Genomic DNA, 27244 nt, shown 5'->3' with positions numbered 1-27244 from the left:
GAGTTTTTCAGTGAAAAATTCTTCCTATTATTTGTTTTTGGCTGGGAATCAAGCTCGTCCTCAGCGTTCACTGTTCTAGTTTTCTGGACACAAGTGAAAAGATGATTGCTGAACACTATTAATGAAATGCTGCAATGTATTAAAAATGGAAGCTACGGTAATTTTTTTACTTTCTATAGACTTGATAAAATATCAACTTATTAAAAAGTATTCTTTTATTTCTACTTAACAGTTCTTCAGTGGAACAAGAAAAGAAAACTGAGAAATCCTTGGCGCCCACCCCGGCGAGAGAGTGAGCATCCTGCCTTACTCTTTTCAGCGTGGTTCTTTTTTTTTTCCCTCCCTCCCTCCCTCCCTCCCTCCCTCCCTCCCTCCCTCCCTCTTTCTTTCTTTCTTTCTTTCTTTCTTTCTTTCTTTCTTGTTGCATGTGTGTACATTTGGTGTTCGTGTGTGTGTCTTGCATAGGCACATGTGTTTGTCTTCAGTTGTCCTTCTCTTTATTTAATGAGGCATGGGCTCTTCGTGATTTTGGCTTGTCTGTCTAGTCAGCTGGCCTCTGAAATCCCTTGTCTATGCTTTTTGAGTGCTAGCTGCAAGGCCTGCCCATCTTTTGGGGTTTGAGGATTCAGACTCCATTCCTCACGCTTGTGGGCAAGCAGTTTACCCACTGAAGACCTCCTACCCCTGTCCCTCAAAGGGAGCTCTCTGAACTTTTGACTGGTTCTTAAAAATACTCATTTAAAATTAGAAGCCCTTAGGACAGCTGGGGTTATATAGAATAACCCTGTCTAAAAAAGAAGAAGAAGAGGAAGCTCCAGCTGGGCATGGTAACTCATGTGTCTACTGTCAGCACTTGAGAAGCTGAGGCAGGAAGTTCAAGGCTGGCCTGGACTACTGAGATGTAACGTTATTTCTGGAGAGATGAGAATAAATGTCTACTCATCCTAGATAGGGGACTGATGACAGACCAATAAGACCAATATTACAAAAGCCCAACTTGGCAAAACAACAATAAGTTTTGTTGTTGTTTTGTTTTGTTTTGTTTTTTTCTTTGTTTTAAGTTTATTTTTTTTTGAGACAGAGTTGCTCTATGTAGTCCTGGTTGTCTTGAAATTTACTCTGTAGACCAGACTGGTCTTGAACTCATAGAGATCCATCTGCCCCTGTCTCCCAAGTGCTGGCATTAAAGATGTGCACTACCACTGTTCTGTGAAACATGCGTTTTATGGGTGTTAATTATTAGGAATATGAGTGAGAAGTTGCTTAAAGACAGCTGAATCACCAAATCCCATCCCAGTATGGGGGATGGCTTGTGAAAGATGGGTACCTGGCACTGCACAGCAAGGAGGCAGTTCAGCAGGTTGGAGAGTGTCTTTAGATAGCATAGCTCAGTTGTCTGAGACTCATCTAGGTAGCTTGGCTTGTCTGAGTGTCTCTCAGTAGTCTTTCCTGCTTATATGCATGTGGGGTGGGAAAATCTAGTGTATCTGGTCAGTTTCAGGGACTTTTGAAGTCTTTGAGTTGTTAGTTCCTGAGCTTAACAAGCTTCTCTGTAGGAACATCCAGTGTCTTAAGCTTCTCACTCAGATAGAAGGTTATATTTTAGAGGAAATTACCATACAACAACTACTTAGGGAGAACCTGTTTCTGAACTATACACGCACGCACAGTTTCATCCTTTCAGAATGAAAGGTCAATAGTATGTGTGATATATATGTAATTGATTTACTTAAGTATTATTTACATATGTAAATCATGATTCACATATGTGTATATGTGCCTGTGAGTACATTGGAGTGCCATAGTTTGTAGAGAGCATAGGACAAACAGCTCGAGAGTTAGTTCTTTTCCAACATGTGGGCTCCATGTATTGAAAACAGGTTGTCAGGCTTGACAAGTGGCTTTCTTTACCGTTGAGCCATCTCACTGGCCTTCTGAGTTTTAAATAAAAGATGTTGAAATTGAGAAGGTTTTGTTTTATTTTGAGACAAGGTCTTACTATTTAGCATTGACTGCTCTAGAACTTTGTATGTAGATCAGACTGGGCCTTGAATTTACAGAGCTCAGCCTCCTCTAGCTCTAAGTGCTAGGATTAAAAGAATGTACCACTATGCCCAGGAAATTAAGAGTTGTTTGTGGTTAAAAAAAAAAAAAAAAAAAAAAAAGTAGCTTTATGTGGTAAAAAATTCAAAAGGAATGAATATTGAAAAACTCTTTCCACTTTTGCTTCTTTGTGGTTTAAAAGTCTGTGTGGTTCCCCCCACCCAGCAACAAATGTTACCATTGAAAATAACACCTTTTTTTTATTACAGTAGATTTATTGATTATGCAGTGTGTATTTGTATGTACGTGTGTGGGCACATGCATACCATGGTGAGTGTGTGGACGTGAGTTTGTTGTAAGCGATGATTAATATTTACTATTGATATATCTTCTGGTAGAGCTGCTGTTAGTCCTAAACAGCTCTATACCCAAATCACCACATAGAGACTGGGTTTATTTAGTTAACCTGGAACACAATGCTAGGCAATAATTACTCCCTCTTAAACCTCCAAGCCCTCATAGTTTCTAACATTTAGATTTTACCCATTATACTTGCTTTTTGTGAAATCTTAGGTCTGGTTCATTCTCCAAGTCATTCCAAGATCTCTCTCCTGCCTCTGTTCCTGCCAGCTCTGTCTGCCCCTCTCCTCCTACTCTTTTCCTGTCCTCTGGCTTCTCTTTCTCTTCCTGCTTCCTTTCTATTGCTCAACATTGTGGCTAGTTGCTTTATTTTGGCATGTTTACACAAAATTGAGACAGGTGATGCTTAGAATAAGTATCACAATGCAATGTCTGGATTGAAATCAGAGAGTGGGTAGAGAAATCATCATTTGAATGAACAGGGGTAAAGTGTATACATTTCAAAAGAACATTATACCAACAGTGGTAGTCAGTGTGCACTCTGGAGATTAGACACAGGTCATCAGGCTTTGTGACAAGTGCCTTAATCCACTGAGCCATCTTTCCTGCTCACCAGTATTTAAATATATCGTTTCAGATTTATAATTTATGTATGCTTCAGTAAATATTAAGCAGACTGTGTAGTAGAAAGTAAGATTTGGATTCATTTTTGTTCTTTTTTTGAAAAACATTTATAACTGGCTGGAAGGAAGACGTTCTGATGGGCTTTTGCTCATTCGACTACTGGGTATCTGAGCGTTGGACATGGTAGTGTACCTCTGTAATCCCAGCAGCTGAGAGGTTGAGTTTGAGGTTAGCAGGGCTCCATGAAGAATACCAGACTAGTTAGGACTTCATAGCAAGAGCCTGCCTCATAGACCTAAGAAAATAAAGCAAAACTAAAAAAAAGATATGCTAGTATGTATATTTCAGAAAGCTAGAAAAATAGATTTTGCATGTTTTTATCATAAAATGAGAAACATTTGACAAGATAAAAATGTTTAGCCTGATTTAAACATCATGCTATGGTTTTTGTTTATTTCTTATTTTACTGAGACAGGGTTTCTCTGTGTAGCCTTGGCTCCTGGACTCTGTAGACCAGGCTGGCCTGGAATTCACTGAGATCCACCTCCCTCTGCCTCCCTAGTGCTGGGAGTAAAGGCTGGGATTAGAGGTGTGTGCCACCACTGCCCAGCCCATACCGTTTTCATCAGTTGAAATGTCATATAGTTTCAGTAGTCTCCACAGTTTCCTGTGTTTCTGTATAAGTTAAGAGATATGGAGCTGAAGAGGTGGCTCTGCAGTTAAGAGAGCTGGCTGCTCTTCCAGAGGACCCGGGTTCCATTGTTAACACTAAGGTGGTGTCTTATAACCATCTGTAGCTCCAGTTCTTCTGGGCTTCCCACTGCACCAGGCATGCACAGAGTGTGCAGGCATACATGCAGACAAAACACTCATACACATAAAATAACAAAAATAAAAATAGCTTTCAAAAAGATACACAAAGAAAAATTTAGCTTGCCTTTTAGTTCTGTTTTTTTCTGTTCTGCAGTCCAGAGGGATGATTCTCTTAAGTCTCAGGTGAGCATACCACTGCTAACTTTGTAGGACTGTTCAGAAACGAAGTTATCTGGAAAGTAAGCATAAAGGTTTTTGTTCATTCTGTTGTAACTGATTTATTTGGTACTCTATTAAGGTAGAATGATAATTTACTTTCTTTTATTGGCCTCAAACTTAAGGTATACTATGTACAACCAAGTTATGTCTGATACCATTGGTTTATTTTAAAAGAGAGTAAAGATTCCGTATTGTTATTTTTTAAGATTCCTTATTAAATGCTAACAAATATCCAGCTGGCGATGGCATATGCCTTTAATCCTAGCACTCAAGATGGCAGAGGCAGGAAGAGCTCTGTGAGTTCGAGGCCAACCTGGTTTATAGAGGGAGCTGCAGGACAGCCAGGGCTACACAGTGAATCCCTGTCTCGAAAACCAAACCGACCAAACAAACAGAAAGCTACCAAATAAAATTTGAAAGAAAACCTTATACCCCTCTCATGTGTCCGTCTGTCCATCTACACATCCATCCATTTATTTTGAGTCAGGGTCTTAATGTCAAGTTCACATTGACCTAGAACTCCTGGTCCTTTGCACTGATCTCCGTAGTGCCAAGAGTACATTGTGCACCACCACACCTAGCGCGTCAACCGAGTCATGTTGTATCTTCAGTCAAGCTATAGGGAAAGTTTTAAATAGTTGGGATGTTGGCTTTTTTAATAATTTGCTTTGAATTCATACCACTCAGGAAATATTATGTATTGTTGCTAAGTTACTTAACTGTTTTTATATTTAGTAGGCAAGAAAATCAGAGCACTCATGATGCTGATGATAATGAAGAAGTGGAAGAGGAGGCGGATGATGGGCCCCTGCTGGTTCCTCGAGTAAAAGTGGCAGAAGATGGTTCTATTATTTTAGATGAAGAAAGGTGAGTTAAGGAAATGGAGGGAAGGTAGGATGTGATGGTCTAGAACAGATGTGCTTTGTCTAAGGAAAGGTTCTTTTTAAATCTGTTAGTATAACTTTAACCAACCCTACTGTATATATTTGCATCGTGAGTATTTTAAACAGAGAAGTGGACTAAATTAATTGTAATTTTAGCATGTTTTACATGAGTTGGTATCACTGTCCTCTCTCTGTCTACCTAACTTTGTTTTACCCATCATTGTGCTCCTAATCCAGTCCAGCTGCTGAACCAGCTGTGTGCTGGTGTCCACTGGGGGGAGATTTCTGGGATTAACTTGAAGTTGGTATTTAGGTTTTTCATATTATTTATTAATTTTGGTTTTTGAGTCTTTTGAGATAGGGTCTCTCACTGCCAGCTAGCCCTGGCTGGCCTGGGACTTACTTTGTAGACCAGGTTGACCTAGAACTTCCAGGAATCCACCTTTCTCTGCCTCCAGAGTGCTAGGAATAAATGCTTGCATTAGCATACCTCACTCTATTTTCTAATTTTGCTCTGTATTCCTAATGGACGATCTGAAGGACCGTGAGTTATATGTGGTTGTGAGCTGTCTGCTGTGGGTGCTGAATATAGGTCTTCTGGAAGAGCAGCAAGCCCTGTTTTATATAAATATATATATAATTTCAATTAAGAGTTTTAAATTTTGTACCACATGTTTGATTCTGTTTCCAGATCCAATCCACTTCTTCCTTTGTGTCTTTTTTTTTTTTTTAAACCCTTCAAGACCAGTGAGTGCTACCCAAATATTTTTGGATATGTGATGCTTCACTGGAGCATGGTCCACTTATTAGGAGATATAATCTTGGAGAAACTGTCTCTCCTTTTCCCTCCCAGCAGCTGTCAGTTTCTATTGCTACACAGGTGCTCATCTCCCCCCTGCATGCTGAGATTTGGTCTAGCTTAGGCTTGCAAAGGTTTTATGCATGCGGTAACAGTCACTGTGAGTTCCTACGTGCAGCTGCTACCTTGCTAGTTTTCTTGTAGTCATCCAGGCTCTCACACTCTTTCCACCCTCTCTTCCATAGTGGTTCTTGGGCTTGGGCGCGGGTATGTGTTATGTATGTTCCACTTAGCGTTAATATGTTGTTGTCCTCTTCTCTGCACTTTGGCTTGTGGGTCTGTGTTAATCATCAGTTACTACAAATAGATGTTTCTCAGATGAGGGCTTCATTGATCTATAAGTCATTATAATGATCTATAGGTCAGATAATGGTTGATGTAACACTAATTAGGAACATCAAGCAATTCTTAACTGCTGACTGACTAATCTCTTCATCTTTAAATTTGACTATAATAAATATAAACGCAATGCTGATAAGTTTTTCTTTTTGATGCTAATTTGACATGTCATTGATGAAGAGCTATTAGCCCAGGAGATATTTAGAAATAAAAAAACAAAACCAGGTGGGATGCACATGGCTACAGTCTCAGCACTCAGGAAGTAGACATAGGTAATTCAAGGCTATCTTCAGCTTTGAAGAGGAAACTTAAGGCTAGCCTGGACAACAGAAAGCCTGGTCTACAAAAAGACAGACAGACAAAAAAAGGCAATACAACAGTTCTTTTTTAGGTAGGCCAAAGATATTTTAAAAATGCTGTAATATTAAAAACAGGTTGGCATTCATTTCTGCCCCTTAGGAGTCATATTGGGAAAATATACATTTCAAATTTATGTATCTTTTTTTCAAATATATGTTATATTTCTGATATTACTGTTCTGGTAAATTTTGGACTATAGACAGTTAAATCTCATCTACTATTGTTTTTCATACTTGTTTTCAGTGTGATTATATTTGAAAATGTCTTTTTTTCAGTTTAACTGTAGAAGTTTTGAGAACAAAAGGTCCCTGTGTTGTTGAGGAAAATGATCCTATATTTGAGCGTGGCTCGACAACTACTTACTCCAGCTTTAGGAAGAATTACTACTCGAAACCATGGTCAAACAAAGGTAACTAGTGCTCGTTAAAGGCTCTTCGCTGTTCTGGTGAAGTGAACTGTTTTAGGTTTCTGACTTATGTCAGACTTCTTGTAAATGAAATGTAAACTGTCATGTTGTTTTCCAGCCAGTTAATTTTCTTGGTTCCTCTCCTCCCCCTACTCTATCTTTGACTTTACCCTAGAAATTATTTTAAGAGTTAGCATTTTCACCATGTGTACTGGTGTATACCTGTAATCCCAGCACTCAGGAGGCAGAGGCAGGTGGATCTCTGTTGAGTTCAAGGCCAACCTGGTCTACAAAGCTAGTCCAGGAGAGCCAGGGCTACATAGAGAAAACCTGTCTTGAGAAACAAACAAACAAACAAAAAGAATTAGCATTTTGATCATATTGCCTGGAATCATCATCTTTCTCAAAGAAACATCATTTAAGTGAATAATTGACATTGTTTCTGTGTAAGCACTAACCATTTATGCCAGTAGATCATTCTGTTTCTAGTGTCTCTAATCATTGCAGTGTTTTCCTTGAAAAAATTGTGTAATAAACTTTGTGCAGGCATTCCCCAGCAGTAAAGGAACATGCCTATAATGCAAGCATTGAAGAGGCTTAGGCAGGAGCAAGGTGAGTTTGAGGCCAGTCTGCTATGAAAAGAATCTTAACCTAAAACAAACAAATAAATAAGCAGATGGCAACAGCAAAGCTTACACAGTACATATTTTATGATGATACTTATTCTTTTTAGTATAAAAAAACTTTTTAGGATAAAATATTTTTAGTGTATAAAAATTGAGTTTGTAAGCATGCCATGACAAAGGGCAAAGTGAACGAACATATCTGTGCTTCTCTAACTTTTACCAGTTCTGTTTTTTGAGGTAAATTCTGTTAGCCTTGTCACATCTCCCTCCCTTCCTCCTTTTCTTTCCCAATAGATTAGAAAACAGCACAGCCCCTTTGGGCTACTGAGCAGTGTTTCAAGTGCTTGTCTCTTTGTCTCTTTCTTTCTGCTACTCACTGAGTATTTTATTTCTGATAGGTGGCCAAACAAAAAAGCACCATCAGTTTATATTTTTACCAGTTGTCTATGAAAATGTTATTTTCTCACAGCTTTGCCAATAATTTTGTAAGTTTTATTAGCTTACAGAAATCTAGTATCCAGAATACTTCTTTATAGTAATATACATTTGTTTAATAGCAATAAGTCCAGCATCTATTTTCAAGTTTTTTAAAAATTTATTTATTTATTTTTTATTTTTGTTTGTCAGAATTAGACAGAGTTTGTTAGACAGAGTTTCTCTGTATAGCCTTGGCTATCCTGGACTTGCTTTGTAGACCAGGCTGGCCTTGAACCCACAGAGATTCACCTATCTTTGCCTCTGGAGTGCTAGGATTACAAGTGTGTACCATTGAGCCTGGTTGTGTTTTATTATTTAAATTTAAATATATTTTGATCGTATTCTTCCCTTTCTCCAAATTTGTCCAGATCTTCTCCTCCTTCCTCCCCTTCAACTCTGAAAAAAATAAACAAAAATCCAATATAACAAAACTCCCAAAAGTAAAATACGTCATTCAAAATGGAAAACAAAAGAAAACAGCCAACCAAATTGTAACCAAATAAAAGCACACGCAAACTTGCAGCGTCCATTACTTGTTGGTCCACTATTCCTGAACATGAGATCTGCCCTGGAAGGGTTGATATACCCCGTGGAGAAAACTGCTTGTTCCTCTCCGAGCAGTATAAATGACAGTTCTGTTGTTAACCTCTACCCTAGTAGCTATGTTTGCATTCATTCATTTTTAAATATATAACAAAATATAATAAGATAAACAAAAACTGTCACATCACAGTTGGACAAGACAGACCAACAGAAGGAAAAGAGCTCAAGAGAGGGCACCAGAGTCAGAGACCTACTTGTTTTCGTGCTCAGGCATCCCATAAAAACACAAACTGAAGCCATACTATAAGTACAGAGGATCTAGTGCAGACCTGTGCATGCTGTTTCAGTGTCTCTGAGTTCACATGAGTTTTGCTCACTTTGATTTAGAGGGCCTTATTTTCTCAGTGTCCTCCATCCACTCTGGCTTTTACACTCTTCTATGTATGGTTTTAAGCCTAGCCATTAAGGGATGAGTCATCTCTCCAGCCCTAGGCTCTTAAAATATTTCTGCCTAGTCTTTTGAGGGGTTCCCTGATCCCTGAGGGGAGGGATTTTAGGGCTGAGTGTTCCAAGATCTTTCACTCTCTGATTAATGTGTGGCTGTGGGTCTCTGTATTTGTTCCTACCTGCTGATGATGGCTGAGCAAGGAAATGATTTATGAGCATACCAGACTAAGGAGTCATTTTATCACTATTATGTTTTTTTTTTTTTTTTTTTCTTTTAGATCAGTATTTTTTTTTGCCCTAGGTCCCTGGGCTGTCTAGTCTCAGGTTCATGGTCATTGAAGCAGTGTTGGATAGGGATTCCATCTCACAGAGTGGGCCTTAAGTCAGACCACCTATTGGTTGGTTATTCCCTTCAAGTGCTTTTCATTGTGTTGCTGGTAGCTGTGGGAATCTGTCCCAGGACTTCATTTCTGGCTAACATCTACATAGTTCCATAAACTTGTTATTTTCAGAGACCCTTTTGTCTTGTTTTATTTAATACCTGGTTTGGGTGGCTCTGTGTCCGAGCAGGTGCCTATGATGAAGCTTGTAGGGCCATTTGGAATGGAGGTATGAACTTTTTAGTTGTCTCTCCTTCTTCACCTTTTAGGTGTTCCTGTGAGGTGTAGAACAAGAGTCAGGGGTGATGAGTCCAGACCAACTCAAAGGTCTTACCTGGGGCAAGGTACTACCAGGAAGTCTGTCCTGTCACAAGCTATGGCTCATGTCCCATGACTGATGCAGAACTCAGGCTTAGAATCTTGCACCACTCACATCAGAAGTCCTGGAGCTCATAGCAGTTCTTGATACCATAGCCTCCTAGTTCTGGGGTTATAGAATGTACAACCACATTTACCAGTGGGGGAGGGATGGTTTGTTTATTTTAATCTTTTACCATTTGAGTTCCTTTTCGATAAAATTAAGTACTGTATAACATATTCTAACTAATCTAAATTTTTATATATAGTTTTATATAACTAACTTAGGTTATTTTATCTGAACAGAAAATTAATTTTTGTTAATCTTTTCTTGTTACAGAAACAGATATGTTTTTTTTAGCCATCAGCATGGTAGGAACTGACTTTTCTATGATTGGACAACTTTTCCCTCATAGAGCAAGGATAGAAATTAAGGTAAAGTATACCTACCTGTAACATTTATTGGTTAGAGAAAGTAAAAAAAAAATTATTTTAGTTTTTTCTTTTAACTTAATTCACAGTCATTTGTTCTCTGTTATTATTTTTGTGTGTATGTATGTATGTGACATTAACTTTCATAATATTTCTCAATTTTTGTATAATTATTCCTGAACTTCTAAAATATATTTGAGAACTACTTATAAAGATACTGAAATTAAGAATTAGTGAAAAGAGAAGGTAAATGTATCAGAATACTTAGAGTAAATGTAGCTTTATTATTATTAAGTATTTTTTAGATTTTCTAGAATGATATGAAAAGTACTGAGTTATCTATCACTGAACTGACTATTGTTATCTTTGTCCTCATTTGCTTTGTGTGTGACCACTAACCTTGTAAACAGCTCAAGTGATGTCAGAGATGTACTGTGTCTGAGGGAATGAGCTTTGCATTGTTGCTTAGAAAGTGTATAGTTTTCCTGGTTGGAAAGTACTTAGGCTCCGTCATACTGTGTTGCCATAGTGCAATCCCAGTTAATAAAGAGAGATTTAGGATCCAACCCTATCTCTTTCCCTTTATTTCCCATATCACCATGTTTGCTATATAACTGAAAGTAACCAATCAGAAAGAATAAAGTTAGGGTGTCCTTAAGGTAGATCAGACTTGATTGCCTGTGAAGATTATGTAGTGGGCATCCTGTAGTGTAGTGATGTGGTCTTGCTGCATTGCTGCAAGAGGCTAGGAGCCTGCTTGGATTCATTCATTTATTCATCATTCATTTATTCTAGATAGAATTTCTGTGTGGAGCTCTGGCTGTCCATGAACTCATTCTTTAGACCAGGCCGCCTTCAAACTCAAGAGATTGACCTGCCTCTCAGCGCTGGGATTAAAAGCATACTCTACCTGGCCCAGTTCCTGCTTGTATTCTTTCTGTTCTAAACAATATTAAAGTTCTGTGAAGGCTAAAACTTGGTTAGAGGAAGAACTCTCTAATAATCTGATTGATTAATAATGTTTGTCACTGAAGTATTTCTCTCAGAAAACATTTGAATTCTTCCCTTGAAAGGCTAGTGTAATTCCAGCAGGTCTTTGGGTAAAGTGTAGAAAAGTGAAAATGTGCTGTTTCTAAGACTAGTGAAGTACATGTTGTTGATTTCTGCATGTTGAACTAACCTTATATTCATGGGATCAATTCCATGGGAGTATTGCAGAGCTTTGCTACCTTGTCTTTCTTTTTTTAATTTTTGAAATTATTTTTATTTGTTTTATGTGTATGGGTGTTTTGCCTGTTTGTATGTCTCTGAACTACATGTGTGCCTCGTGTTCGTGGAAACCAGAGAGGGCATTGGCTCACCTAGGACTGGAGTTACAGACAGTTAAGAGCCACCATGTGAGTTGTGGAAATTGAACCCGGGTCTTCTAGAAGGGTAGTGCTACTTTTAACCCTTGGGCCATCTCTTCAGCTTTCTTACTGTAGTTTCTTGAGGTCTTTATAAAACTTCGTTCATGAGAGATATTGTTTTACATTTTTCTGTTTTCTTTTTTCTGCATGCTGGTACTGAGTGTTTTATTGCTGAGCCGTAACTGTGGTCCCCGTAATTGTCTTTCAAAGTCCTTGTGCTGTTGACTGAAATGATCAGTGGCTGTAGCAATTTAAGATTAGCATTGTTTCTCCTTGTGACTTACCAGTGAAGCCAGAGTCTTACAATTTTTTTTTTTTGTGTGTGTGAAAGTGTTTAGATTATAAATTAAGGTTTTTTTGTTTGTTTGTTTGTTTGTTTCATACATACAGAGACATTCAGGTTTTTCGCTTTATTGATCCTGCAGTCTCTGACAAGGTTGAGGATCACTGGAGCCTAGGAATTTAAGCTAGGCTGGACAAACAGACTCTTTTTTTTTCTCCACAAATACAAATTCTTGTGTTGCTGCATGGTGGCGGCGTATACCTTTAACCCCTGCACTTAGGAGACAGAGGCAGGTGAATCTCTCTGAGTTTGAGGCTAGCCTGGTCAATGGAATGTGGAGAGAATGCCAGGACAGGTAGGGCTGTTACACAGAGAAATCATGTCTTGGTGGGGGGAGGAGAAGGGAAGAGATTCTTGTGTCAGTTTTGATGCTAAGCTGTGGAGATCATGTCTGTAACAATTTCTAACTGTTATTTTAACATTTTTAGGATCTGTAGTGATAGCTCTCTGATTTGCTTTCTTTTTTCTCCACCACTCATCTACTTTAAATTTGTTTCTATTCATGATGTTTTGAGACAGGGTTTCATTTTGTAAACTAGGATGGCTTCCAATTTGTGATCCTCCTCACTTCGCTGATTAATCTTTCTCTAGGTGCTTATTAACTCTAAAAAATAATCTTATTTAAAAATATTTAAATGTTTATACAATTTATAAAAGTAAAAAAAAAAACTTTGTGAAAATCTCGACATGGTGGTGTGCGCCTATAATTTTAGCACTCGAGATGGCAGGACAATCATGAGATTCTAGAAGACCAGCCTTGGCTGCGTGAGATCCTGCCCTACAAGCCCACAAACAAATAAGCAAAACTCACAAAACATGTCTGGGGCGATGGCTTAGCTGCTAAACCCCATGCCTTGCAAGCGTGAATATCTGGGTGTGAATCCCGAGGAGCCATGCAGAATGTGGGCCATGGTGGTGTGTGTCTGGAGAGAAAGATGAGGAATTCAGGTTATCTTTGAGTTGCAAAGTGAGTTTGAGGCCACACTGGAATACATTAGTCCTTGCTGCAAATAAATAAATAAATAAATAAATAAATAAACAAACAAGCAAACAAATAAAAATCTTATGTAACATATATATTATTAAGTATAGTGTTAGGAATTTTTTAGGTTGATAAAGTTAGTGTAAGCCTAATTGACTAGGCTTTCACTGTGTGGTGGTCAGTTGTTTTTAAGTTATAACCTATTTAGCATGTGTGTGTTTATGAGTGTGTGTGTGTAGTCCTGCTTACATCTAGTGAGTCTGTGCAAGTAGTAGGATCACTTGAGGGAGTTGGAGCTCTCCTTTTACCTTACGTCAGTTCTGCATGTTGAAATGAAGCTATCGGGCTTGGCCTTTGTACCTACATACACACTGCTTTGTGTGTGCTGTGAATCCAGCTTTCCTTTTGTTTCTGCTGTTTTTATAATAAAAATAATATCAGGTAAATTTGTGTGAAATTTTCATCTTCATTGAAGAATGTATGTGTGTGCGTATGTGTGCATTTGTGTCCACACAAGCTCATTTGAAGGCCAGAAGACAGCTGCAGGGTGTGTCAGTTCTTCCTTCCACCAAGCGTGCTCTGAGGATCAGATGCAGCTTGTCCTTTACCCGCTGAACCAGTCTTGCCAGCTCCTCAGTCCTCATTAAATTTTTTAATTATTTTGTATGTATGGGTGTTTGCCTGTGTCTATGTATGTATTTGTGTCACGTGTGTGCAGTACCTGAGGAGGCCATAATTCTCTGTAATGGAGTTATAGATGGTCATGAGCCACCATGTGGCTGCTAGGTATTGAACCCAGATCCCTGGAAGCACAGCCAGCATCCTTACTAGCCATCTCTCTAGCCTGCAATCCTCATTTGTAAGAAACTAAAGCTTTAAGTAACTTAGCCTATTGGCAAAGATACACCATTTAATAGGGAACAGTATGTTTTGTAGCATTTCACATTAATACTCAGTAATTAGAAATAATACTTGTTTAATGGAAGAACATTACTATAGATCTTTTTGTTGTTAACAGAATAAATTTAAACGTGAAGAAAAAGCAAATGGATGGAGAATAGACAAAGCATTCCGTAAGTATTAAAGCATTCCTTCACAAAGTATTATTTGTAGAGTTTGAAAAATGATCTGTACTTTGTCTTTGGCTCTAGTGTGTTTAGATTTGTCTTCATATTGCCATAAAAATATGAGTGAACACCTTTGCTCTTTTGAGTTCAAGTGGTGAGGGATATTAATAAGCAAGTTTCAGATAGTGATTAAGTTCTTAGGAGAGGAAAAAGGAAGTGGGTCTCCATGCTTATGTAAGTCCTCTGTGAAGTTCTTTATGAACAGGCAACATTTGAATTTAGATCTGTTTTAAAAGAGCAGTAGGAACCTTCTAGCTTCTAGTTAATGCCTTCATTAAAATTATTTTTTTCTTTTTGCAAGTCTACAGAAAGACTACAAATTTTCTGTTTAAAATTTTTTTGTGTGTTTTGGAAGGTACTTTTTTTTTATGAACAAATAATTATCAGCATTTTATCATTAATGTATCAGTGTTTATTAAGCCATGAAATTAGTGTTAGTGTTAAATTTAATTATTTCTAAATAAAATAAAAAAATTCCTTTTGAAACAGGGACTCACTGTCTAGCCCTGACTGTCCTAGATCTCTCTACGTATACCATGCTTGACTTAAACTCAGAGTTCCACCTGCCCCTCAAGTGCTGGGGTTAAAGATGTGCACCACCATGCCTGTCTAAAAATATGTTTTATAAGATTTATTTTTGTGTGCATGTATATGTTGAGTGCTTGCATATATGTATGTGTGCCATGGTGTCCACAGAAGACAGAAGACAGAAGAGGAACTGAATTTAATGGTGTTTGTGAGCTGCTATGTTTGGTCTGGGAACTCAGTCCATCCTTCTCCAAGGGCACTGTGTTTCAAGACAGGGGTTTCTCTGCGTAATCTTGGCTGTTGTGGAAGCACTTTGCAGACCAGGCTGGCCTTGAACTCAGAGACATCTGCCTGCCTCTGCCTCCCCAAGTGCTGTGATTGTAGATGTGTACCACCATGCCCAGCTTGCAACAAGTACTCTTAACTGCCAGAGGAAAATTTTCTCTCCCCCTCCTATCCTAGCCCTGTCTTGCTTGGAACTCGGTATATAGACTAGGAGGCCTCAAATTTGCAGAGATCCATCTGCCTCTGTTCCCGAGTTCTGAGATTAAAGTTGTACACTGCTATGCAGAGCTCAGAATAGAATGTCTTTGGTAATTTTAGGGGAAATTAGTCATGTGTAGTTTAGGGACTGTGTAGTGTGTGAGTTTACTTCATGAGTAGACACTGTGGTAGATGTATGGGGCTGATGCTCAGGGTTGTGCTGTGTTTCAGGGAAAGTATTTTTAGGAATAGCTTCTGAAAGAGCTGAAATGTTGTGACTAGAGGAACTTTTCCATTAAAAGAAAAAACAGAGAAACTTTCTACTGGGCCTAATATGTCATCAGAAAATTTCATTTTTATTTTTCTTTCTAAACTTTATCCTTTGAAGTAGAAAATTAAAGAAAAACTTCGTTTCTTTTCAAGATATATTTTATGTGTACGAATGTAAGAATACATGTATATTCACCACATGTGTGTATGGTGTCTGGAGGTCAGAAGAGGGCATGGCATCCTTTACAACTGGGGTTATGGATGGTTGTGAGCTACCATGTTGGTGCTGGAAACTGAACCTCTGTCTTCTGTAAGAGCTGTGAGTACTCTTAAGTTCTCTAAACTCTGAGCCATTTCTCCAGCTTCCTTTATGGATTTTTTTTGTTTGTTTGTTTTTGAGACGGTCCTAGATGTTTAAGTCCTCTAGAACCACCTAACGATTCTTTGTGGGCTCCCTTGAGTACTAGTTTATTGTTGTGTAGAATCAGAACAGATTAGTATTTAGTATGTACCTCTTCCTGAGGCATTTGTATCTTTCTATGCATTTATCAGAGTTTAGATGTAAACTAAGGAAAGATTTCTCTATAGATTCATTCCTGATTTCTTTACCAGTTGTTCTAATGTTAAACAGTTGACAGTGGCAGTAGTTCTGATTTCACTGCACTGTTTTGCATTTTGTATTTACCTCCTATTTTATTGATGCTTAGAAGAATACTTAGTGAAGTGGTTGTGATAAAGAGGGTGTGTTGTAATTACAAGGCATTGGAGGATGTCTTATTTATCTTCAGTTATGTTTAGGGGCTGGAAATTGCACCTGGGTTCTTGTGCCAGCTAATGTGTGCGCTCTCCCTGAATTAATTACCTCCTGGCCCAACCCTTGCCACTTAAACAATTGACACACAGAGTTCAAAGTATACTTTTAATTTTAACAAAGAATGTCCCCTTGCAACCAGCACCCTGAGTTATGCGCACAATATTTTCATCAATTTACAGGCTCCTCTGTTCCTTTGCTTTGGTAGTCCAAGGACATGGCTATGTCCATGTGAATCATTATGGACTAGCTTAGCTTTTTTCAAATCATCTGATTCATTGAATCATACAATATGTAATGCTTGCTGTCTGGTTTCTTTTACTTTCGTTTTTTAAATTCACTCATTTTATTTGTATCATTAGTTTGATCCATTTATTAGAATGGTACAAAGTTTTTCACATTGTCAAATTTTCATTTTATATTGAATACATTCTTAAATATAGTTATGTGTCATTTTTAATGCACATTTTTCCCTTTATGATCTTGTACTAATGACTTATTGCCTGTTTATCATATGGAAACCATATTAGACAAAAAGCGAATTCAAGATATTCTTTTAAAATTTTTTAAGATTTTATTTTTATGTGCATGTTGGTGCAGCCTATGCATGCAGTTCCTACAGAGAACAGAAGTGGGTGTCAGATCCCCTGAAACTGGAATTACACATAGTTGAGAACTCCTGAGGATGCTGGGAGTTTAATCTTTGAAGAGCAGTGTCTTGGTTAGGACTCCTATTGCTGTGATGAAACACCGTGACCAATGCTACGTCAGGGTTTGTTTGGCTTATGCTTTCACATTACTGTTCATCCTTGACCAAAGTCAGGACAGGCACTCACGACAGGAACAGGTGGCAGGAGCTGATGTGGAGGTCTTGGAGCAGGGCTGCTTACTGGCTTGCTCTTCATAGCTTGCTCATCCTGCTTTCCTATAGAACCCAAACCACCAGCCCAGGGGTGTCCCCGCCTGCAGTGGGCTGGGTCCTCTTCTTTTATGCACTAGGAATGCAGGCTTGCCTACAGCCTGACCATATGGAGGCAATTTCTTAGTTGAGTCTCTCTCCTTGTCTATGACCCCAGCTTGTGTCAAGTTGATGTAAAACTAGCAAGCACAGGAAGCCAGTGCTCTAACTATTGAGCCAGCTCTCCTGCCTCTCAAGTGTTTTCTTACCTGAGTTCAAAGTGGATCACGTATATGGAGAAAATTTGCAAACATAACAGTGCATTTGGTCGAGGAACTGTTAAGGAATATGCTATTGCAATAATGGTTCAAGAAGGTTTACATAGAAGAGGAGAGCCTTGAAGGCGAGGAATGTAGCAAACTCTGAGCAGTTGGTGAATCTGATCGTTTTACAGTTCAGATGTTGCTGTAGAACAGTGTAGACCATTCAGTGGTCATTTGGTATTTAAAGTAAGTTGCAAACATGAAAAAGCTCGTCATCATTTTGAACTATTGTTCTGATTCTATACACAATGTACCTTTTTTGTTGTTTTTTGTTTTTTTGAAGCAGGGTTTCTCTGTGTAGCCTTGGCTGTGCTGGAATACACTGTAGACTCAGCTGGCCTTGAACTCAACCTGCCTCTGCCTTCCTGAGTGCTGGGATTAAAGACATGCGTTGCCACCTCCCAGCTAATGTACCATTTCTTAGCTGTGTTGTGTTGTGTTGTGCCATGAAAAAGGGTGGTGTTGCAATATGTAATAAAAAGTGGATAGTGTAAGTCGACTAAGCAGTGACCAGCACAGTGGTCCGACTGAGAAGAAGCTTCAGAGCACTTCCCAAAGTCAAATTTGAGCTCCACTCCCAAAGGGAGACTGTAAATGTTATCTTTTATTTACCTGAGGTAATTGTTATCTTGGATATTTGCTGCCTCTGTCTGATAACTTTGGCCTAGTCCTGGAAGCTTCTAGCCTCTGTACAAATGTTTTCGGCCTCTGAGGCTTACTACTGAATAAACTCACCTTTTCTACTTCTTTTTGAACTCTGGCTGGGTGGTTCAACTCAGCTGTTCTGCCTCAAACTCCTCTCCTAGCTGACTGATTCAGCCTGGCTTTTCTCAGTTTTCTGACTTTTTGCTCTGCTTAGCCTCAAAGTAACCCTAGTAATCTGTTCTAATCTTCTGGCCCCTTCTCATTCTCTGTCACGCTCTGTCTTCACCTGTATCTAGCTTGCTTTCTCTTTATCCTTTCTCTGTAAAACTCTCCTGATAAAACTGCCTCCTCTCCCTAGACTCTCTCAAGTAGCCTCTCTTTTGTTCTCATGAGAGTTGGGCATATCTTACTCCATTACATCTTTCTCTGATTAGTCACTTTGTCTGCCTCTCAATTAGATGTCACATTCAAACATGGGTACTTCCATCTACAAACCAACTTTATACCTACATTGTTTGGGATTAAAGGTTTATACTAAGGACGTGTCTGTATTCCAGCCAGACTAGCTGTGTTGCTGGATTAAAATCCCCCTATAGATGGTCTCTCACTAGATGCGTAGCTTTCTGAAATTTGATGAAACTATTAACAGCTTAGAAATACGCCCATCAAATCTATGAGCTGTGGAACCAGCACTGGTCAACAGGAAGGGCCTGATTCTCCACAGAGCCTGACCTTATATCACACAACACATACTTCAGAAGTTGAAACTTAAACAAAGTGTGCTCACAGATTTGTTTTGAGTCAGGTTCTCATCTGGGAGCTTGCTATGCAGGCCAAGGTTGCCTTAAACACATAGAGATCTGCTGCCTTTGGGATCAGAAGTGTGTGTCACCATACCCAGTTCAGGCTACAAAGATTTGCTTTATGATGTTCAACTAACCCTTGCCAGTTGACTGTCACTTCAAGTATCTCAACAAGTTTTTGTTTTTTGTTTTTATTTTTTTGATTTTAAATAAGGAAAATGTTTCCCAAGAGTTCATTGAATCCTAAGCATGGATTTTACACTACAGTAATAAAAACATAATAAAACAAAACATCTTAGTTTTAATTGGCAAAAAATGTGTTCATTGGAATGGCTTCTATCTTGATTCAGAAAGATGTATTTGAACCTGTTTATAATGACATAAAACCATCTAAAACAGCAGTTCCTTTTTCACCAACCTAGTATTTTAATTTGATTTATTTTTTTGATGCTGGGCCTTGAACCAAGGCCATGCTATGTAAGTGCTGTGTCTGAGCTTTTATACACTTAGCCCTTATTTGTTAAATTACCTTTTTCTTTAATTACTTGAAAGCTTATATATTTATTTATGCTCTGTCTAATAAATAAGTCTATTTGCTTTGGATGTTGTAATACTTTGAAAACTAGAAAACTTTGTTTTTTAGAAAGCTCTTTTTAAAAAAAATAAAAAAACTTAAAAATTTTCCTTTTTTTTTTAAACAGAGGAAAAACGCCCTTTTGACTTCGATTTTTTTGCTCATTTGCTTCAGAAAGTTCTTGCTGAAGAAGAAAAAAGAAAACAAAAATCTACTAAATGTCAGAGTTTAAAGGAAAAGGCCTCCAAACCACGGAAAAACATAAAAGGTATTGATTATACAATTTCATTTAATGGTGAATTTGCAGTATTGCCTTCTTAGGAATTAACAGTTTAGGTGTTACTCAGGTAATTGAGATTATCAGAATGTACAGTTGGGGGGAATCAATAACAATTTATTATTGTTATTGCTTTGCTAGTTATCTAGGCCAAAACAACACTCCCTTTTAGTGATTTTGTTTGCTTTTTTTTTGTGTGTGTGTGTTACATGTATGAGTGTGTGTGTGCATGTATGAGTGTGTGTGTGCATGAATTTGTGCTTTGCAGAGAGGCTTGAAATGGTCTGGAGAGATGGCTCAGAGGTTAAAAGTACTTTGTTGCTCTCATATCTGACTGGAATTTCGTTTCCAACAACTGTGTTGATGTAGCTTTTATCTTCCTATAACTCCAGCTCTATGGCATTTGATGCTGTTTTCCCAGATACTCATATATTGTTTATGCATACACACACACACACACACACACACACACACACACACACACGTTTAAAAGAAAAAAAGATGTTTTCAGCCTGGGGATATAATTTAGTACTTGTGAAAAATGCGTAAGATTTCCTGAATTTGATCCCTTGCTCCACAAAATGATAAAGACCCTTGTTTCAGGCAGGAGGATCAGAAATTCATACCTAGTTACATAGTTTGAAGCAACCTGGGATGTATCAGACTTTGTCTGAAGAACAGCAAGACAACCCCAGAGTATATAAAAATACAATTCTAGAACTCTTTGTTCTATCTGACTATCAAAGTAAATTCTTCAGGCACCCCAGGAATTACTGACACCAAGCCCTTTCCTGTGCACATACTGGTCTGTGTATGTATTTTTTAAAAATGAAATGAGAATGTAAGCTCATAAATATGCATATAGTTCTGCCACTTGAAGTTTTTATATACTATACTTTGAATCCTAATACATTACTACGTAAAAGCTTGCTTTATTTTTGCTAATTGCATGTATGAATTCTTTTTTTTTGTTGGGGGAGGCATTGCTGGGAGTTTAACCCATGACTGTGTCTGTGGTAATAAGGATGCCATTTTCCACTGAGCCATACTCTGGTCCATGCACTGATGTTTTCTGTTTTAGTTTTGTCTTTAATTTTTTACACAAAAGTAACATGACAGAATATACTTCTAAGTATTTGTCATCTCTTTCAATAAGTTTTTTGTAAGTTAAAACAATTTCTCTTGTTTTTAGCAAAAAAAGTAACTAGTGAAGAAGTGACTGATGATCCAGATGAGTCTGTAAGTACTAACATTTCAGACCCAGAAAGATCTCAAAAGGATGCCCCGACAGCCGACGAAGAGCAATCACCGAGTTCATCAGGACAGCATTTGGGACAAGTTATGTTAGAGCAAGAACAAAATCATGAGAAGAGGAGGAGCCAAGATGAAGCTAATAATAAGCAGGAAACAACAAATCTTTTAGGAAATGTTCTTGTTCATTCAAGCCCTCCTGAATCAGAAATACACAAGAGTAAGTTTCAAACACATTCTTGGAACGACATGGCTGGTGATGTGTATAACAGATGCTATGTTTATGGATGATAATAGTTGCTAATGCCTAAGTGGTTGTATGCTCAGTACTATTATATCTTGTCACCTTACTTTTAGTTAAGGAAAAAAAATCACTGTAGGAAACTGAAAAAGGGAGAATGTTTTACAGATTGTTCCAAAGATGTAGTATTTCCCATGTATTCCCATTAACAATCAGTGATAATCATGCGTCTGTTAATAAAGCTCGGTTTTTTATGGTCTACCTTTATAGGATGCTTCTGAGCCTACAGTAGGTTGTTTAATTTTGAGAAGAGCTAGTAGAATTTGTTTTTAGAGTTATTTTTATAAAATTGTGTTTGTTTCTCAGTTTCTTAACATGGCTATCACCCAAATAATTGAGACTCTATTATGTAATTTGTTTAACAAGCTTCACAGGACAATAACTGAAGAGTTACTCTATTCTGAAGCTGTTATTCTATTCTTAAGCTAATCTGGCTCTCTGCCAGCGTAAATCCCAGAGATACCTGCACTTCATGGCTTTCCTTGCTCCTGATGTCTCTTGGACCTCAGTCTGTGGCTCAGTCCCCTACTCCCTCCTCTAACTCCTCCTCCTCTTCCTGGCAAGAAGTCCGGTCCTATTTTTTCCCCTGCTCATTGATTGACTGTAAGCTGCTTTATTGGCATGTAGTGGGACAATTGGGGAACAGTGTTTACACAACATTGAGACAGGAGATTCTCAGAACAAGGATTGCAAGCTGATATGAAAGGCACCAAAATCAGCATTTGAATAACCTTATGCCTACAATTTGCGTTTCTTCTTTTCCTTCTTGTACTTTTAGAATGTAAATATATTGAAGCTGTTGCTTAGAGATAAGACAGAACTCTGGAGGAGTCTAGGGTCGTAAGAGTTTGATTTAAGAATACTTAAAGCAGACAATAAGGTTGGAGATACTCCTCAGTGCAGAGCATGTGCTTAGCATGTGCAAGTCCCTGGGTTTACTCCCTGGATTTCCTCTGCCTGCCTTCTGCCACAAAAAAAGCAAACAAAGAAAAAAAACTGGAACAACCTTCAGTTAGTTTATCTAGTTTTTACCAATACTATTATTTTCTTTTAAAAATAATGCTATTTTTATTCCTTGAGAATTTTATAGATGTATAGAATATAGTTTGGTCATTTCTAACCCTCAACTCCCCCTCAGCTCCTCCCAGACCCTCCCCAGTGTATCTTCCTCCCAACTTCATGTCCTTAAAAAAACAAGCAAAACAAAACAAAACACCAAAATAAAATAAAGTAAAAATAAACAAAACAAGCTTCTGAGTCAGTGTTGCTCATAGGTGTGTCCTTATGGGCGTGGGCTAATTCATTGTAGCATAGGCAACCTACAGAGGCTACAACTGTGAAAAAACTGTTCCTTCCCTAGTAGCCATCACATGCTAGTAGTTCTTTAGGTGAGGCTGGGGGCTCTTGTCACTCCCCTCCCCATGCTGGATTGTTGGCTGGCTTGATCTTGTGTTTGTAAATATAGATTGTAAGTGGAATACTCCCGATAAGTCCAGAAGACTGATATTCATCAGTCTTCCTCAACCTTTGGTTCTTAGAAACTTTCTATGACCTCTATGATGTTTCCCAAGTTTGGGGGTGATAGGGCTGGTGATTTAGTTGTTCATTTAAGACTGAACACTCAGCAGTCACGTAACTTTCTGCGTTTCGACCACTTCTGAGTCTTACTATTGATTGTGCTAAAACTTCTCTGATGAGGACTGAGAGTTACACTAATTTTTAGCTGTGAAGATAAATACTTAGAAGGCAGTTGATACTATATCCAGTTAGGAAAGTGATAGTATAGGTTATCTCCTATGACATCCCTAGACACAGGCTCCTAGACAGTCCTTCCTCCTGGCTCATGTGGTTTCTTCTCCATGCTAACCCATCATGGCTTCCTCCTTCCTCTTCTCTTCTCATCTGCCTGTTTTCCGTGACTCTCTTGAACCCAAAGCCCGGGAACCTTAGGCACAACTACCCCATTTTGTTCTGCTTAGGTTTTACACCATTTAATCAGCTAATCAGGTGTTTCCAGGCAGTAACCAGATCTCGAGGGCCAGTAATTAGCATCAATATACAAGCATCAGACCAACCCCCAGTACTCCTGTGAATCTGACTATAAACCTAACCATTGGGCCTACCTTGTCAGTTCATTTGCTGTTGCTTGCAGGGTTCATAACTAGGAAAGACTTGTTAATGACTTTCTTCCTTGGTAGCCTATATAACACTTTCCAGCACTATGAGAATTAGCCACCAGAGAGGGAAGTCAGTAATAGTTGAATAGATCAGTCCTGGTAGTTGAAGTTATATATAATTTTTTTTTTCTTTTAGATAGGGTCTGATGTAGCCCAAGATGGAATATGATCTTGAACTTCCCCATCCCCTAAGACAGGGTTTCTCTGTGTAGCCGTGGCTGTTCTGTACTCGATTTGTAGACAAGCTGTCCTCGAACTCACAGTAATCTGCCTGTCTCTGCCTCCCAGAGTGCTGGGATTACACTGATTGTCCTGCTTCTACAGTCTAAGAGCTGGGATTACTTGCGTTTGCTTTTGCTTGCTGCTTATGGCTGTCTGCTGTTATCTATTCTGCCCATTTACCTATTCATTCATTCATTCATTCATTCATGTTTTTCAAGGTAGTGTTTCTCTGTGTAGCTGTGGCTGTCGTAGAACTAGCTCTAAACTCAAGGCTGGCCTTGAGTTTAGAGATCCACCTGCCTCTGCCTCCTGAGTGCAGGGGTTAAAAGATGGGCACCACCATACTCAGCTTATGATTGTGTCATTTATAAGTATTAGAATACTATTCTCTTGTTGTTTACCATTACAAGAAATATTACATGTAGAGGCCTGTGATACTGCCCAGGGTAAAGGTGCTTAAAGTTGATGCCAAAGAGAAAAACAACTACACACACACACACACACACACACACACACACAGTATTTGAATAAATAAGTGAAAATTATTTTTTAAAAGAGATTATATATTAAAGAAAACTGGGTAAAGTGGCAAATACCTGTAATGCCATCGCTTAGGTGGTAGATAAAGGTTGATAGATTCAGAAATTCAAGATTGCCCTTGTCTACCTAGTAAGTGTGAGGCCAGGCTGTTACATTAGGCCGTCTCAGCCAAAAGAAAAAGGTATCACGCAGAAAGCAGAGTAGCTTAGCTCTAAGTTGTAACTCTTTTTCCATCGTAACTGTCAGTGAGTCATCTGAGATGTTGGGAGCCAGGTGTTCTTCTTTATCAGGGTTAATCGTAATACTTTTTATTACATGTATTGATTTTGTGTCTTGTTTGTATGCGCAAGATAGCTTTCCTGGGAAAAGAAACCTGCCATGCACTTCTGACAACTTGTGTGTTAAATCCCCAAACCCTGAAAGGTAAAGGGAGAGAACCAGCTGCACAGAGCTGTCTTCTGACTTCCACTTGCATGTGATAGGACATGTGGACACTCATGCACACTCACATGCATGCACACAAATGATAATAATAAATAATTAAATTTTAAAAGTAAAAGAGGGCTGGAGAGACACTCAGCCATTAGACACTAAGGCTTAGAATAACAACAGAATGTCCAAGAAAAAGAAAAAAACTGAATCTTAATTGTTAAGTGGATTAATATTTTGTAGGAAAAGACAGATGTTACATGTAAATGCCTTATGTGTTAAAATATAGATATCTTTGCTAAGTTTTGGAGTATCATCTGTTTTATGTTCCTAGATACATGTCCTTCTGAGGAAAATGAAAGTGAATGCAACGTGGAATCGATACCCTCTTTTTCACAGAACACAGATGACGGTACAGGGTTAGCATCCAGTGAAAAGGCAGAGACGAGAACAGAGCCCATCTCTTCCCCATGGTATTTTCCACCTCTTAACTGACTTTATCTTCATCTTCTATTGATTCCTGAGAGAGGAGTGTTAAGTCTCCAACTGTCATTGTAGATTTATGCTTCTTTTTCTGTTGTTTTCCTTCACTTTTTTTTTTTTTTATTTTCAAACCTTTTTGTTAAGCTCTTAAATAACCGGGATTGTTGTGTGTTGATCAATATTTTGAAAGATTTGTTTTATTACTTACTTGTGTGTGTGTGTGTGTGTGTGTGTGTCTGGATATGTGCACATGATTGTGTAGGTGTGTACAGAACTCTTGAGTCCCCGGAACTGGAATTATGGCTGATGGTGACTGCCTGATAGAGATGCTGGGAGCTGAGCCTGAGACCTGCAAGAGCAGGATCTACTCCTAACTGCCAAGCTGCTTCTCCAGCCTCTTGGCTAATTTTCTTATTGTAATCATGGTATGTTATGTTCAGGCTCAGGGTGCTTGTGCAAACCTAAAATCCCATCCCCAAGGATGCCAAGGAAGGAAGATTATAAATTGAGGGTTAGCTTGGGCTAACCCAGCAGGGTCTAGGTTTCCTTGGTGTGCTCAACACAGATACGCACACAAACAGCTCCACCTTTTGTAGCCTCCCAGGTGCTGGGATTACAGGCATGGACCACCATATAAAAAGCCAGGTGGAGTGGCACATACTGATAATCCCAGTATACGAGAAGCAGAGATGAGATAGTTCCCTTGGACTTGCTCACCAGCCTTCCTAGACTAGTTGGTGAGCCTCAGGTCAATGAAGACCCTCTCTAAAAAAAACACAAGGTGGCTATTTTCTGAACAGTGAGAAGAGGTTTCACACCATATACATGTGCACACACAAACATACACACACGGTATCTTTTAGTGTTATGAAAATTTATTTCTCGGAATTCTTTTCCTCCTGATACATTTTTCCCTTTCTTAGTAAACTACAAGACATCATGTCACTAGCAAGTGAATCCTCAGAGTCGAGTGTTGCAGATTTTCCTGTGTCGGGAGCTGGAAAGGCTGCCTCTTGTGAAGGAGAAAGTGCTGAAAGTACCTGTACAGAAGGGAGAAGTCCAGACCTGAAGAACAAGTCACCGTAAGTACTCCATACAGTAAGACGTCTCACAAACAGTTGATAAGATTATGAAACTTTTTTTTTCTGGTTCTGAGATTAAACCCAGGACCTCACACATGCTGTCAAGTATTCTAGGATTAAAGGCTGAGCTGTGTCTTCAGCCTTTGATAACTTTTTCTTAAAAGATATATATTATTTTAAATTGTGTGTGTGTGTATGTGTAGGTCTGTGTGTGTATGTTTATGTGTGCATGTGTGCCAGATCCTCTTGGATTTAAGTTAGAGACAGTTATGAGCTGTCCTCTGTGGTGCTGGGAACCAAATCCAGGAGCTCTTAAAACTGCTGAGAGGCATTTCTCCATCTCCTTGAGAAAGCTCTCAAATAACATTTAGGGAGTAGAAGGGACTCTTAATGTGTAGCTCACTTAGTAATTTTACTTTGGTCTCTTAATCACTTGTCACAAAAAAAAAAAAAAAAAAATCCCTTTTTTTTTTTTCTTTTTTTCCCCTCTTGGGAGTTTTTACTTTTTGTTTTATTAGGGTAAGGAAAAAGTAGCTGTCCATGGTAGCACATGCCTTTAATTCCAGCACTTGGGAGGCAGAAGAAAGGAGGAGGATCTTTGACTTCTAGGCCCACAGCCTAGTCTTCATAGTGAAACCCTGTCTCCAAAAAAAAGGGGGGGTGGATGCTGGGTGGGCCTGACAGCCTACCCATAACTAACAAGCACTAGGTTTGATTGAGAGATCCTGCCTCAAAGAATAAGGGGGAAGAGTGATTGAGGGAGAGTCCTGACACCAGATTTGGGTTTCTTCTTAGTTACGGTTCTCCACAGGAACAGAGCTTACGGGATGAACATACATATATACATGCATGCATGAATAAATGCATAATGCATACATGAACATAATATATAGATAGACATAAAAAAGGGAATTTATTAAAATTGCTTACAGGCTGTGATCTAGCTAGTCTCCAACAATGCTGTCTATCTGTGGAAGGATCAAGAATTCAGTAGTTCTTCAGTCCACAAGGCCACATGTCTCAGCTGATTTTTAGTATATACTGGAATCCTGAAGAAGTAGACTCTAATGTCAGTGAAGGAATGGACTTGCCAGTGAGCACAAGCTCTTCATTTTTT

At 38.6% G+C, this 27244-nt stretch overlaps 1 protein-coding gene across 3 annotated transcripts in view; it reads left to right on the top strand.

The window, feature by feature from the left end:
• The window catches only part of Bdp1 (B double prime 1, subunit of RNA polymerase III transcription initiation factor IIIB), a 99848-nt gene that overhangs the window by 9286 nt on the left and 63318 nt on the right, over positions 1-27244 (top strand). For 2 of the 3 annotated variants that reach the window (XM_021661917.2, XM_021661915.2), the window contains exons 4-12: positions 233-292; positions 4795-4926; positions 6777-6910; positions 10078-10172; positions 13922-13976; positions 19493-19633; positions 20835-21113; positions 24897-25035; positions 25969-26127. In XM_021661917.2, the coding sequence (XP_021517592.1) occupies positions 233-292; positions 4795-4926; positions 6777-6910; positions 10078-10172; positions 13922-13976; positions 19493-19633; positions 20835-21113; positions 24897-25035; positions 25969-26127 (1194 nt within the window). The remainder of the gene's footprint in view (positions 1-232; positions 293-4794; positions 4927-6776; positions 6911-10077; positions 10173-13921; positions 13977-19492; positions 19634-20834; positions 21114-24896; positions 25036-25968; positions 26128-27244) is intronic. The other variant, XM_021661916.2, reaches the window with a different exon arrangement.

The sequence above is a fragment of the Meriones unguiculatus genome, chromosome 6, assembly GCF_030254825.1.
Source record: "Meriones unguiculatus strain TT.TT164.6M chromosome 6, Bangor_MerUng_6.1, whole genome shotgun sequence".
Taxonomy (NCBI): domain Eukaryota; kingdom Metazoa; phylum Chordata; class Mammalia; order Rodentia; family Muridae; genus Meriones; species Meriones unguiculatus.
The sequence above is the reverse complement of the archived record's forward strand: the minus strand, read 5'-3'. Positions and strand labels throughout refer to the sequence as shown.